At 34.9% G+C, this 12,753-nt stretch overlaps 1 protein-coding gene across 5 annotated transcripts in view; it reads right to left on the minus strand.

Annotated features, from left to right (window-relative positions):
• The window catches only part of LOC307146096 (solute carrier family 41 member 1), a 20,775-nt gene continuing 8,022 nt past the window's right edge, over nt 1–12,753 (minus strand). For all 5 annotated transcript variants that reach the window (XM_079849926.1, XM_079849924.1, XM_079849923.1 and 2 more), the window contains 9 exons: nt 10,437–10,544; nt 10,239–10,310; nt 9,839–9,983; nt 8,172–8,318; nt 7,378–7,522; nt 5,589–5,668; nt 4,448–4,582; nt 3,430–3,578; nt 1–2,290 (listed from right to left, as the gene is read on the minus strand). In XM_079849926.1, coding sequence (XP_079706052.1) covers nt 2,117–2,290; nt 3,430–3,578; nt 4,448–4,582; nt 5,589–5,668; nt 7,378–7,522; nt 8,172–8,318; nt 9,839–9,983; nt 10,239–10,310; nt 10,437–10,544 — 1,155 coding nt within the window. In that variant the 3' untranslated portion in view covers nt 1–2,116. The remainder of the gene's footprint in view (nt 2,291–3,429; nt 3,579–4,447; nt 4,583–5,588; nt 5,669–7,377; nt 7,523–8,171; nt 8,319–9,838; nt 9,984–10,238; nt 10,311–10,436; nt 10,545–12,753) is intronic.

A 12,753-nucleotide genomic window follows, 5' to 3' on the forward strand; every position in this document is an offset into this window, starting at 1 on the left:
AATTGCTTGAAATATGATTGGAATCACTTCAAAAAGGAAAATTCAGTGCAACGCAAATCTGTCATATAGGGTTCATAAAATTATAATGAGAACATTATAATTATGTGCTTGGGACTTTTAATGGTGAGACTTTTGTTTTTGTAATCAGGCTCAAAAATGATATATAAAATTTGGACTTATCGGCCAATATATCGTTATCGGCTTTCAAATATAAAGAATTATCGGTATCAGTCAAATTTTTCATATCGGTGCATCCCTAATTATTTTGTTAATATTATTAATATTTGCATCTTCTGCAAGGGGTATATAAACTTATGAGCAGAACTGTAAAGACTGTAAAAAAAACTGTAAAAACTGTCTAGTATTATAACACATTTCAACAGATGATATATCTTGTCATTTGAAGAGGAGCATCATGCCTTGATATGAAAGTTACAGAAGTCCCAATGCATTTGTTCTGTCAAAATTTCATTATTCTGATGTAAAACATTGAATGTAGGTTGAAAATGTGAGTGTAGGAAAGCCTTTCATTGAATGAGTGGAGCTGTTGAGAGTGTGGCAACAGTATGTGCCATTTGTGATGCAACTAACAGTTTGCACCTGTTTTGAAAGCTTGTGGGCATACATGTGCTGCCTAACTGTGAATCCCATTATGGAGTCTTGCTTTGAAGGGTAAATAAACTTGTTTTTAATTGTATTTTTGTTTTTCAGTCGAAAACAGGGAATACGTCAACCATCGGTGATCATTTCATCATTTCTTCTTATCATTTTAATTATATTGCCTCTGGTACGACAGTGGAAGTTTTTCTGGACAAATATGGATTTTTTTGTACCGTTTTAAGGACCAGGGGCCTCTTTATAAAACGTGCGTATGCAAAGATTTGATCTTAAATTGTGCATATGCTAAAATCCATGGCAACGTTCATATTTATAAAAACGGTCTTTGACGTGGAAAAGTGCTTAGGGTTTGAGCAGACGTACACACTTTTCCTTGGCAGTGAGTCGGAGTACTGCAGGTATTCGCTCGCGATTCATTATGCGCCGTTAACAAGGCAGAGATCTGAAACCTTTCAGCTCTGCATAATTTCACGATCATTTGTTTATACTAATTTAGTAATTTATACATTTATCTTCTGGAAGAGAGGCGTACACGCGTTTTTTGTGTGTATGCTCATTCTCTGAATCACATGTATTCAGGGTGGTTAGGGTTAGGGTTAGGGTTAGGCACATTTGAGAAATGATCGTAAGATCAAATGTAGGACTGTTTCTATGCAACATTTTATAAATGAGGCCCCACAACACTCAAACTGTGGAAGAATCATGTGATTAAGGTTATTATAATTCAGAGTGACGATTTTACAAACGTGTACTGAATAAAACTGCCACATCAACAATATCATTGTTGTCTTCATTGTCATCAATTTATTCAAGTGAACAACCAATTACATTCATTAAATAAGATAGTTATTTTGCCTTTTTCCCAAAGTGTGGTAATTTGAGAGAAAAAATATTTTAGTTGCAAAAAAATTACAAACTGAGAGGTACATTGGGCCCTCTGTAGGCTATATGAGTTGTTGTATCCAGTATAAATATCTAGCAGCAATTATGATCTTGTATATAGTTACTAAAACAGCAAAGGAATGACTTTCAAAAGTTTTGATACTTTACTATTTTCTTTAAAATCAATCCTGAAACAATATTTGTCAGACAAAAGAAACCTCCTAGAGTCATTCAGGGTCTGATATTTTGTAAACTTCAAATTCAATGTATACGTGGCACATAAAGGTTTGTGACACGCACCTAAAGTTAGACCTTAATATACAGTAATCAGGTGACTAGTGTGTATGAGAGTAGCATCATTGAAGCAACAGGACAACACACCTAGAATATAATCATGTTACAGACCATTAGGTAGTAGTCCATACCTGCCAATGATCAAAAGTGTACTTCATATTTCCAGTCAACCTATCCTGTAAGCACAGAAACAACGTGGCTCAAATTCTGTCTTTAGCTTTGCACAGAAAAGTTTGAATCTCCAAAGCCACTGCAGCCAGCCTGGGTGGCAAAGGTCCCGTGAACAGAGAGCTGTAACTGGAGAAGGAGGGGGTCTAACATTTTATAAGCCGTGCCCCTCCACTAACATGACCAGACGGAAACACAGGGCCAGGAAACCCGTGCCCAACAGGTCTCCCAGTGCAGTCAGGTATGGGATGGAGAAGTTATCAGGGTCCAGACCTTTCCTCCACATAAAACGCACAATCAAGTCCGCCGTATAAATGAGGATCCCGACCTGTGAGGAAAAACATGATTAAACGTTCAGTTATTTCACATGCAATTGCTTCTAACTTATTACAGACAGATTTTTTTTAACAAACATTTTAATCTTTTATTAATAACTGTGCAACATATACAAATCAATTTCGTTTTCAAATAAATATTGTTCTTTTAAACTTTCTATCCATCAAAGAATCCAGAAATTATTTACCACGGTTCCACCAGAATATTAAGCAGCACAACTGTTTTCTATGAACGCTTGTTTCCGCCACAATTTTTTTTTTTTTTAAAGAGAATTCTGAGATGTAAACTCGCAATTCTGACTTCTTTTCTCACACTTGCAAGTTTATATCTCGTAATTCGGACTTTTTTTTCTTACAATTGCTAGTTTATATCTCGCAATTCTGACTTCTTTTCTCAAAATTGTGAGATATAAACTTGCAATTACGAGTTATAAAGTCCAATTCTGCGGACTTTTTCTCAGAATTGCTAGTTTATATCTCACAATTCTGACTTAATAGCATGTTATCCTTTCTTGATTTCTGAAGGATCATGTGACTCTGGAGACTGATTACAGACAGAATTTTTTTTAATGCTAACGATGCTGAAAGTTCACAGGAATAAATTGATTTTAAAATATATTAAAATATCAAGCAATTTACTTGAATTGAATAATATTTTACAATATTTTTAATATTGAGCTAGCCTCCGTTTTGTTTGACAATTCTTCGAACGTCAACAAGAAGTGACGTCACCCAACATCACCTTTAATAATACCTCAAAAAGATTTCCAATCTGAAATTAATAATTGGAGACAAAATTGAACTTTGTTACATTTTCAAGTAAAACCCAGAATCAGTCTGTTCATAAACAGACCACATGCCAATAGATTGCATTTGTATCCATATAATAATAATAATAATAAATATAAAAATAAAGTGATCCCATCAGTGAGAATGGTGTATTTTCAGTGCTTGTTTCATATTTATGTAAAAAAAAAAAACTAATGGCAATTAGAGTCAATGTTTATCTAAACTTTTCAGTGGTTTAAAAGTGATTTGTGCCATTTTTACAGTACTTATTTTTGCCAGCACTGGCGGAGCAGAAATGAAACACTTCAGCTAGGTTTGTAAAGTATGTAGCACTACGGCTCACCTGAAGCAGAGCAGCACTCAGGTAGCAGCAGGTGAATGCTGGTGTGATGGCAGTGTGACCTCCTTGAAGCATATTAATGGCGAAAAGAAACAAGAGATGACCTGGAACCACCAGGAGGAACAGCACCCGCGCTGACTTTGAGTTCACTCCTGAGGAGAAATGGCATGAGCGATTTCAATTATTTCAAAATGATTGAGATCGACATTATGGGTGGGTTATGGGTGGTCCCAACTCAAAAGCTCATCTCCAAGTGATATTCTGGGGACTGATTTACGAAACATTCTTAAGAATAAAACTCTTTGTAACTGCTATTTTCTTCTTTATTTCTAACTTAAAGGTGCAGTAAGCGATTTCTGAGAAATACTGTTGTGGATTGGACCAAGCAATCGGGGGTGGGGGGGGGGGGCTCATTAGGGGGAGGTGCCTGTGTTGTGATCCTTTCCTCGTCATTTTAATCCCGCATCTAAATGCTGCTCACGGTCCCTGAACGTGTCACAGATTGATGATGTCTTCTAACATGCGTACTGTCGTACAGTCTGACATTATTGACAACTGAGATCCTACAGTGTGACACGGCTTACAGCTGGAATCATGTTCATACAGTCTGACAAGCAACAGTCATAAAGGACTATTATAAATCATACAGTGTGCACCCAGCTTTAAGAAACTTTTTGTGAATCCGGCCCCTGGTCTGGTCTCTAAATATGGCTCGGGCCTCTCCCTCAATGTGTTTGGGATTTTTGTTGTGAAATCACAGCGTAACCAACCACTTAAGAAAATGATAGAACATCCCTCCTCAACAAACAGCAGGGTTTGAGATATCATTCATAACTGTAACACAAATGGTGCAGATGATTTATGCGTGTAAAGTGTAAATATCAGGGTTCAAGTTTGTTCAAATGCCGAACCTGAAGTACGAAGCTTGACTTAGCAAACTCGACTAATTACCGACTTTATCTCAAAGATCTAAAGGAGTGAATTCATCCCAGGAGCACAAAGAGTTTCAAAGTGACCTCACCTGAGGAGAAGAATGTGACACAGGGGTTGGGCCAGTGCTGTCTCATCTTATATGGCAGGACTCCAGGTACGCTCAAGAAATGAAGGTAGGTGGAGATGCGACTGGCCTGGATGGCCACCAGATTCCCCCCTACCCCTGAATAGTTCAAAACGGAAAGAATGTGAGAGCTTTCCAACCATTACACCATTACAATTCTCATATTCCCCTCATTTCAGATGCAAATGTTAAAACGCAGCATGCGTCTATGGAAGTATGCACACTGATATCTGTCAAATGATACATTTTCAGCATACTTCAGAGTATTGTGTGCACAATTAACAGCTTTTCCACATTTTAGCTCGAGGGTACTCCTTGACGTCAATATCAAACTAGGTAATGAGGTATCAAATTAGTCTTCCTGAATCCCAGCCACCTTGTGTTCCTCATTAAGAGTAGTTTGTCTCAGGACTGAGCTGGAAAAACAGGGTGCCAGATCCAGATAAACAACTATGGAAGATGTCAGAGAAGTTTTTCGGCTGTAGAATCACAGCTTCTACTGGATTAGACCGCTTTTACAACCATAACATGCTCTATTCCCATTGGGATGCGTGTAGTATCCGCCAACATAGTATTGAGTCATGGTTCGAGAGGGACGGGACAGTGGTAGAGCACATGTGCAGCTGAGTAGGAACAGAACCAGCTAGGGGAAATCTAAACCAGATTGCTGAAGTTGACAAATCACCACAAGTGATATTTTACGTAAAACCAAACAAACTCTGCCTCAGCTGGGGTTTTTAAGTCTATTAGTTACACTCCCGTCAAAATGCTTGACTTCTTTCATGTACGATAAAACGTCGCAAGCGAAGAGCCAGTGCTCTGATTTATTGCAACGATTTGGAATGAGAAGGTTTTATTTTGGCAGCAGAGCCGATCGCCTCCCTGAATCCACGAGTTGAGTTCCAAACACTGAGAGAGATGTGATCAATTTTACTGTAATGAGGAGTAGAGGAGGGAAATGGGCCTTAAATTAAGTTTCGAAACTTGTTTTTCAGGTTTATTGTTACTTTGTACTACTACTACTGCTGTACATTGAGAATGGATCTGAGTATGTGAAAGGCGTCTTTGCTCAAAGTGTGGTTTGTGTTTGATATTATTTACTCACCGTTTATGACTGGTGTAAAGACCGCCATGCCCTCAAAGTTGGGATCGCTCACAGTCTTATCAAGAATAAGGCCTCCGAAACTAAAGTTGGGAAGAGTTTCATAAATTTTAAACGTATTAGTTGACCTACAAATAATAATTACTTCATTAGTTACACATCCTAAGAAAAGTATGTTGAATTTACATGGTTTAATCATAGAAAAAAACAAGAATCATTTCAACAACTTCTTTTATTTTTATATATATATATACTTTTTGGTCAAGAAAGATAATTTGCTCACATAACTTAATGGAATTAAGTTGTTCTGCAGTGGCCCAATTAAATAGCCTCAAAGATATTTTATTAATTTAAAATATATTCAACTTAATATAATATTACTGTGTCATATTACTGAATAATATTATACTACAAACTCTGCCTCTGCCTTCCCAGCTAACAATCTATTAGCTAAGAATAGACCATATTAGCTTACTAATATGCTAGTTTCAGTAATGTTAAAAATGATCATTTTAATCATAATCAAGTGAACATATTGAATTAGTTTTATACAATGTATTCTAGTAGAGTACACGTTTTAGAGAATTATATTAATCAATATTTTAGAAGAGAAATACAATTTTATTGTCAAATAAAATGACTGAGGGAATCAGACAAATCTGTGTTTTTTCAGTGAATTCTGAAGTCAAAATTATGGCAGATCTAATCAACACGGTTCACATCCGTTCTCGCAAACTAAGTAGTTTACCTGTCATTTATGATTAATTTTGCACTCTATACAGAGCAATTTCTAACTAATAAAACCGTCTAGAGCAGAGCATAATAAGAAAAATGTACATTGATTTTTTTTTTTTTTGCATTACTGTTTCAATTTTAAAAATCCCTGATATTTATAGATTTTTCCAATGACTGGGGAACCATAGGTGTGTCCTAATTTGCATACTTATGCACTATTCTATGATGATTTTAAGTATAAATAGTGCGAAATAGAATAGTTCCAAAAAGAAAAGATGCACTTTAAATACACAGATGATGCACTAAATTAATGGAAAAAACGAAGTGTGGAATGTTAGACAATTCATGCACTCAACTGTCGCAGCTTTAATTACGTAGCAGAGGGGGAGGGGCATCAGACTCCGATGTTGAATGACAAAATAACCATATAAAATTCATTCACTATACAGATGAGTGCATAGTGCATAGTGTATAGGCAAAGTGTGTAAGTGCATAGTGTATAGTGCATCATTTTTTATTACAGGCACAATTTTTTTGCTACATTGAATACATTATTAAATATATAAGAATAGGCCTACATTTAATTTGTTATCTCTATAGAGTGGTGCAGGTATGACATCAGAACCCGGAAGCCTAATTCACTCTTGTTCCTTCGAGATTTTCCTATGGGGGTTTTCAATATATGAGTAAAATAAAGCCTGTGGTAAACATAACTTGACGATACTTTGATGTTTGTTCTACAATGTACACGGCAAACACTCACACCTCAAGCTATCTAGTTACTTAACTTAAAACTTAAAAAAGTTTTCAAAGTTTTCAAGTTCAAAATTCACATTTTCGCTATGGGTGTGTGTAATTTACTTTGTAAGACAAAATGTCAAAGTATAGTCAAGTTATATTTACCACAGGCTTTATTTTACACGTAAATCATAAAACTCCATAGGAAAATCTCAAAGGAACCAGTTGTGAATCAGTATTCCAGCTTCTGATGTCATACCTGCACCACTCTATTCTGACGCATTGATCGAAGAGTGTGTCTCTGCATGCACAGCTGTACCTGCTGATGGACATGGCTACTATAACAGGCTGCCAGCCGGACTTCAGAACCTCTTTAATCTGAGGACTCCGTCTAGCGATGAGCACCCAGAGAGGAATGAGCAGCAGGAAGAAGACACACACCAACGGGGACAAATACCACACATCTGGACACACACAAACGTTTTTAGATTACCCTGATGATACATGCTAGTCTTATAATTGCATATTTTCAGATAATGTGCTATACGATTTAAGTAAATGCCGATTTTGAGGGCTCTAAAGAATTAAATGACATCAGAGAACCACATTCTGTAGATCTCTAATGTCTTTAAACAAAATAGAGAGATGAGTTTCCCAAGGGGAGGAGATTTCCACTTTTAATCTTTAATCATGGGAACCAAATGGTTTAGCAATGCTAAAAAAAAAGTTTAAGTAATATTTTTTGTGCATTTCTACTGCCCTCTTCTGGTACACTTTAAACAGCTCACACTCATTTAGTATTTAGAGGCTCAAATATAAAAATGTGTGATATTTGTAATTGATTTAATCGATATATATATATTGATCTGTTTGTGGATATTTGAAATTATTTATTTATAATTTATTTATAAAACCAAATGTAATTTAAAATGAAATTCCTAAAAGTTTTCAACACTGCTTTTATCTAATGATTGTTAATAATGAACAATATTTCTGCAGTTTTGTAACGGTATGTGCTGTAATGCATAAAATAAATATTCTAGGCTCTAAAACTAGCAGTTATTAGGTTACGTAACAGACTGAATGAAACTGAATTATTAGATGGCCCCATACCTCTGTACTTGAACAATGTGGTGCTGACTCCAGCCAATAGAGAAAGAGTGATGAGATCTCCCAGACTGGCTGCTATCGGGGTGGCCACATTATCAGGGTTGATGCCCACCTTCCTGGAGCCAATGACCACACCAATCATCACCAGACCTGGACACAGAAAAAAGCAGCCGAGTCAAATACTGTATTTCAGTGGTAAAGTTCAAAGAAAGATTCAAAGAAAAAAGACAAAAAGATTATGTTGCATCATCCAGAAAGGTGAAAACAACATGAAACCGTATTCTCAAAACATCAAAATGATCCAACTGTATACACACGTTGGGTTTCCATGTTTTATGGGGACTTTGCAGAGACATAATTATTTTTATATTATATATTCTGTAACACTTTACAATAAGGTTCATTAGATAACATTAGTTAACTAAAATGAACTAACAATAAGCAAAACATTTGTTACCGTATTTAATAATCTTTGTTAATGTCAGTTCACAAAAATACAGCTGTTCATTGTTTGTTCATGTTAGTTCACAGTGCATTAACTAATGTTAACTAATAAAACTTTTGATTTTAATGACGTATTAGTAAATGTTGAAATTAATATTAACTAAGATTAATAAATGATGAAGAAGTATTGTTCATTCTTGGTTTATGTCAACTAAGGTAGTTAACTAATGAACATTATTGTAGAGTTTTACCATATATTCTATCCCCTAACCTTAACCTTACCCCTGAACACAACCCTCGCAGAAAACGTTCTGCATTTTTACACTTTCAATAACATCACTTGGTATGATTTATAAGTTGTTTTCCTCATGGGGACCAAAAATGTCGCCATACTGACAAGAATTTCAGATATTACCATTTTTGTGGGGACATTTCGTCACCATAAAGTTAGGTTTACTAGAACCAAATGCACACACACACACACACACACACACACAACAAGGCTGCATTTGATCAAAAATACAGTAAAACAGTCCTATCATGAAACATTATTACAATTTAAATGAACCGTTTTCTATTTAAATGTATTGTAAAATATAATTTATTCCTGTGTTGTCAAAGCTGAATTTTCAGCATCATTACTCCACTCTTTAGTGTCACATAATCTTTCAGAAATCATTCGAATATGCTGATTTTCACTAAGGAAATATTTCATATTATTCTCAATGTTGAAAACAGTGGTGCTGCTTCATATTTTTGTGGAAATAGTGATAATTAAAAAAAACAGGATTCTTCGATAAATGTCGATATTGATAGAAAGTTCAAAAGAACAGAATTTATTTGAAATAGAGTTTTTCGTAATATTGTTAGAGTCTTCACTGAAATTTGTATCAATTGAATGCGTCCTAGCACAATAAAAATGAATTTACTTAAATTCTTACTTTTTTAAACTTTTGAACACAGAAATATTGCAATTTTATTGTATCCATTGTATTGTGGATTGTGAAGTAATTTTTATTTATTATACGCAAGTTTTTTCCTACCTATGCAATCTTTTAAAATGGTTTTAGAGGCACAGAAATTTCTTTACATTTTAACTTCTAGATTATGAAAATTATATATTTTTTTTTTCATAAAATATACTTCATAAACAATATGACCATAGATATTTATAAAGAAATGTAAATTGATTTCATGTCATCTTGAAGTAATGAAGAGTGGTGTACCTAAGGACAGCGCGGCCATGAATGCGGTGGTAACACTGCTAGCACACAGGACAGCCGCCTGGTCCAGCTCTACACCCCCTCTGGACAGAGCGCCAAGCCCTACGGCCGCCAGAGCTGCCAGGAAGCCCACCACAGTGGCCTGAACCTGAGGAAGACATCCACACAATCACAGATCATATGCTTTCATTCATAATTAAACAGAGATTAAAAATTCATTTCATAATGAACGAGTTCTCATTGGTATTCAAGAACGAGGACTCCTGCAGAATGAAGTCTCGGAGTGATTGTTCATATTCTTATTTATTTAATCTTTAATGAAAGTTTGTTCTGTTAATTCATGTTTGTAATGTCTAATTTATCTCTGACTGGTACTAAAGCCAGTGTATTCTGATTCACCCACCTGAATAAGAGCAAGATTACAGGTCACCATCAGCCACTGCTGTTTGGGGTCGTCCATCTGTCCAGTGTTAGCCTGAGGAAGATGGGAAACAAAACCACAGTGAAGGAAATAAACGCTTGATGTAATAATTGAGACACACTCATGGTCATTAAACACTAAGCTTACAGTTTGAGATAGATTATTAATATTTTTACATACAGCAGTGGAGAGACGAGATGCTAGAGTCATCTCCAGGTTTCCCTTGAGCCCGACCAGAGCAGGTACCAGGATGAACACCTCTGTGATCACCTTAAACACATCCCAATGCTGAAACACACACACACACACACACACACACAGTAGATTTATACAAACAGTCTGAAACTGAAAATATACTGTTCTCCATGATATCGAGGTTGACCTGGAACCATTAAAACAGTATTTCTGAAATTAAAAGAGAAATGTGTAAGCAGGCAAAAAAGTAGACCAAAAAAAGAGCGATTTTGTAAATCTCATTAAAATTGTCTGGGTCATATTTAAATAATAATAATAATTTAGAATTTTAAAGTCCTTCATCAAAATTATTTGTAAAATATATTTATAAATTCATCAAGGTGGTATTTATTAAGATTAATGTAGTTAATGCAGATTTGAAAATGAATTTAAAAATAAATAAATAAATCACTTGTGTCCAGACAGGATTATTACAGGATTAACAAGAGACTAGGGGGAGGGATTGAATGTGCTTAATACAAAAAATAAAAAAATAAAAGAAATAACACCACAATGCACAAATATGTTTCAATATGCAAAAATAAATAAATAAAATCTTCTGACACTGGAAAATTCACACAGTTGAAACTGCATTTAAAATTTAAATCGCTTTCAATTATCGCTACATAATTCAAAGGGACAACAAATACAACAACACTGGTGCAGACATAAAAAGGTACACACAGTAAAATAATAATTCTCATTATCCATTTAAGTCACATTGTCACACTGAAGCCCTGCCCTGAGGTCCATAGGTACTGAACTTTTCAAACTAAACATACTTTTCACAGAATGGTGCATTGGCTTTCCCACATCACGGCTAATGTGACCATCAGTCAATATTTTTAAACTGAGTGACGTCTTAATGAAAGATACTATCAGATTAATCCAACTAGGTGTCAGTTTCAGCTCTTTATTCTGATTCTTACAGTCAAAACACAAACTAGTCATCAGCAAAACCATAAATACAGTATCATCTCATAATGGGCATGCTGACAAAAGAGTCGAAGTGACTCATTGAACATGAATGGCTTCTTGTGCTGTGCGTTTATATTTAGTACGTGTCAGTATACGAGTTGAGCGCTCCTCTCTTCACAAGCCCACTCATCATGCAGTTAAAAATAGCCGTAATGTTTAAATGAACAGATAAGAGACCGGTGCCAGCCAGCCAGCCAGTCAGCCAGGGGATGGTATTTTTACCACAGTGCAGGCTGTTTCGAGAGACCGGTGTCACATCACAGGCCCGTCTTGGGATCTAGCCCACTTCTCCTCCTCTCTCTCTCTCAGTCCTCTACAAACAAGCTCTCATTCTCTCACCCTGTCTATCTCACCTGCCCCCATGAGAATTCAATTAATAGACACACAACACAGTCCATGCCAACAACTGGAGGACATGAGGGACACGAGGAGCTGTTACTGCAAGCTAGCATGTGCTTGCGAAGTGTGCTGATATTCCATGAGATAACTGCATACTGTAGCCTATATATATATATAACATTAAGTATATTAACTAGGGGATATTTTGCGTTAGAATGCAGTAGCTTTAGATCTCCATACATTTTTCTACATGTCTAATGTAAAGGTGCAATAATGGAACATACAAAAGCAGTGTTATTTTTGTATTATTTACATATTATTATAGAATTTATTCACATTTTGAATTAGCTTTTATTTTTAGACTTAATTTTATTTAATAGTTTGTTATGTGCATTTTTTTCATTCATTTCTATTCAGTTTTAATTTAAATCTATTTCAGTTTTAGGTGTAGTAATATTACTAAAATTTATTTTATTTTCATTTAAGTTTTTTTGGTTTAAATATTTCATCTAATATTTATATTTTATTTTATTAATATTTTATTATATTTAAAAAAGGAAAGAAAGGAAATAATGTTTTAGCAATGAATTAAGCAGAAAATTAGCAAATATTAAGTGAACCAGTTTTTAAATAAATTGATAAATTAATTGATGAATTTAAGATAAGTTATTAATAAAGTATGATACAATTTTGTTTTATTTATGCTGTCATGTTATTAAAGCATTAAAACCAGTTAAAGCCATGAATCACAGTGATTTTACCTCTCTTATTATTCTTAATACATTTATTAATCTGGCTTATTTCTTTAAACTTCAATATCTATATGCTTCAACATTTACCCACTAACTAAGAAAACACCAAAAAAGTAGAAAAGTACCATGGTATTATGATTTTAGGGACATGCTACAATGGAAATATGATTTTTAGACATGTATATCATGGTATT

The sequence above is a fragment of the Squalius cephalus genome, assembly GCF_949319135.1.
Source record: "Squalius cephalus genome assembly, chromosome: 18".
Lineage (NCBI taxonomy): Eukaryota > Metazoa > Chordata > Actinopteri > Cypriniformes > Leuciscidae > Squalius > Squalius cephalus.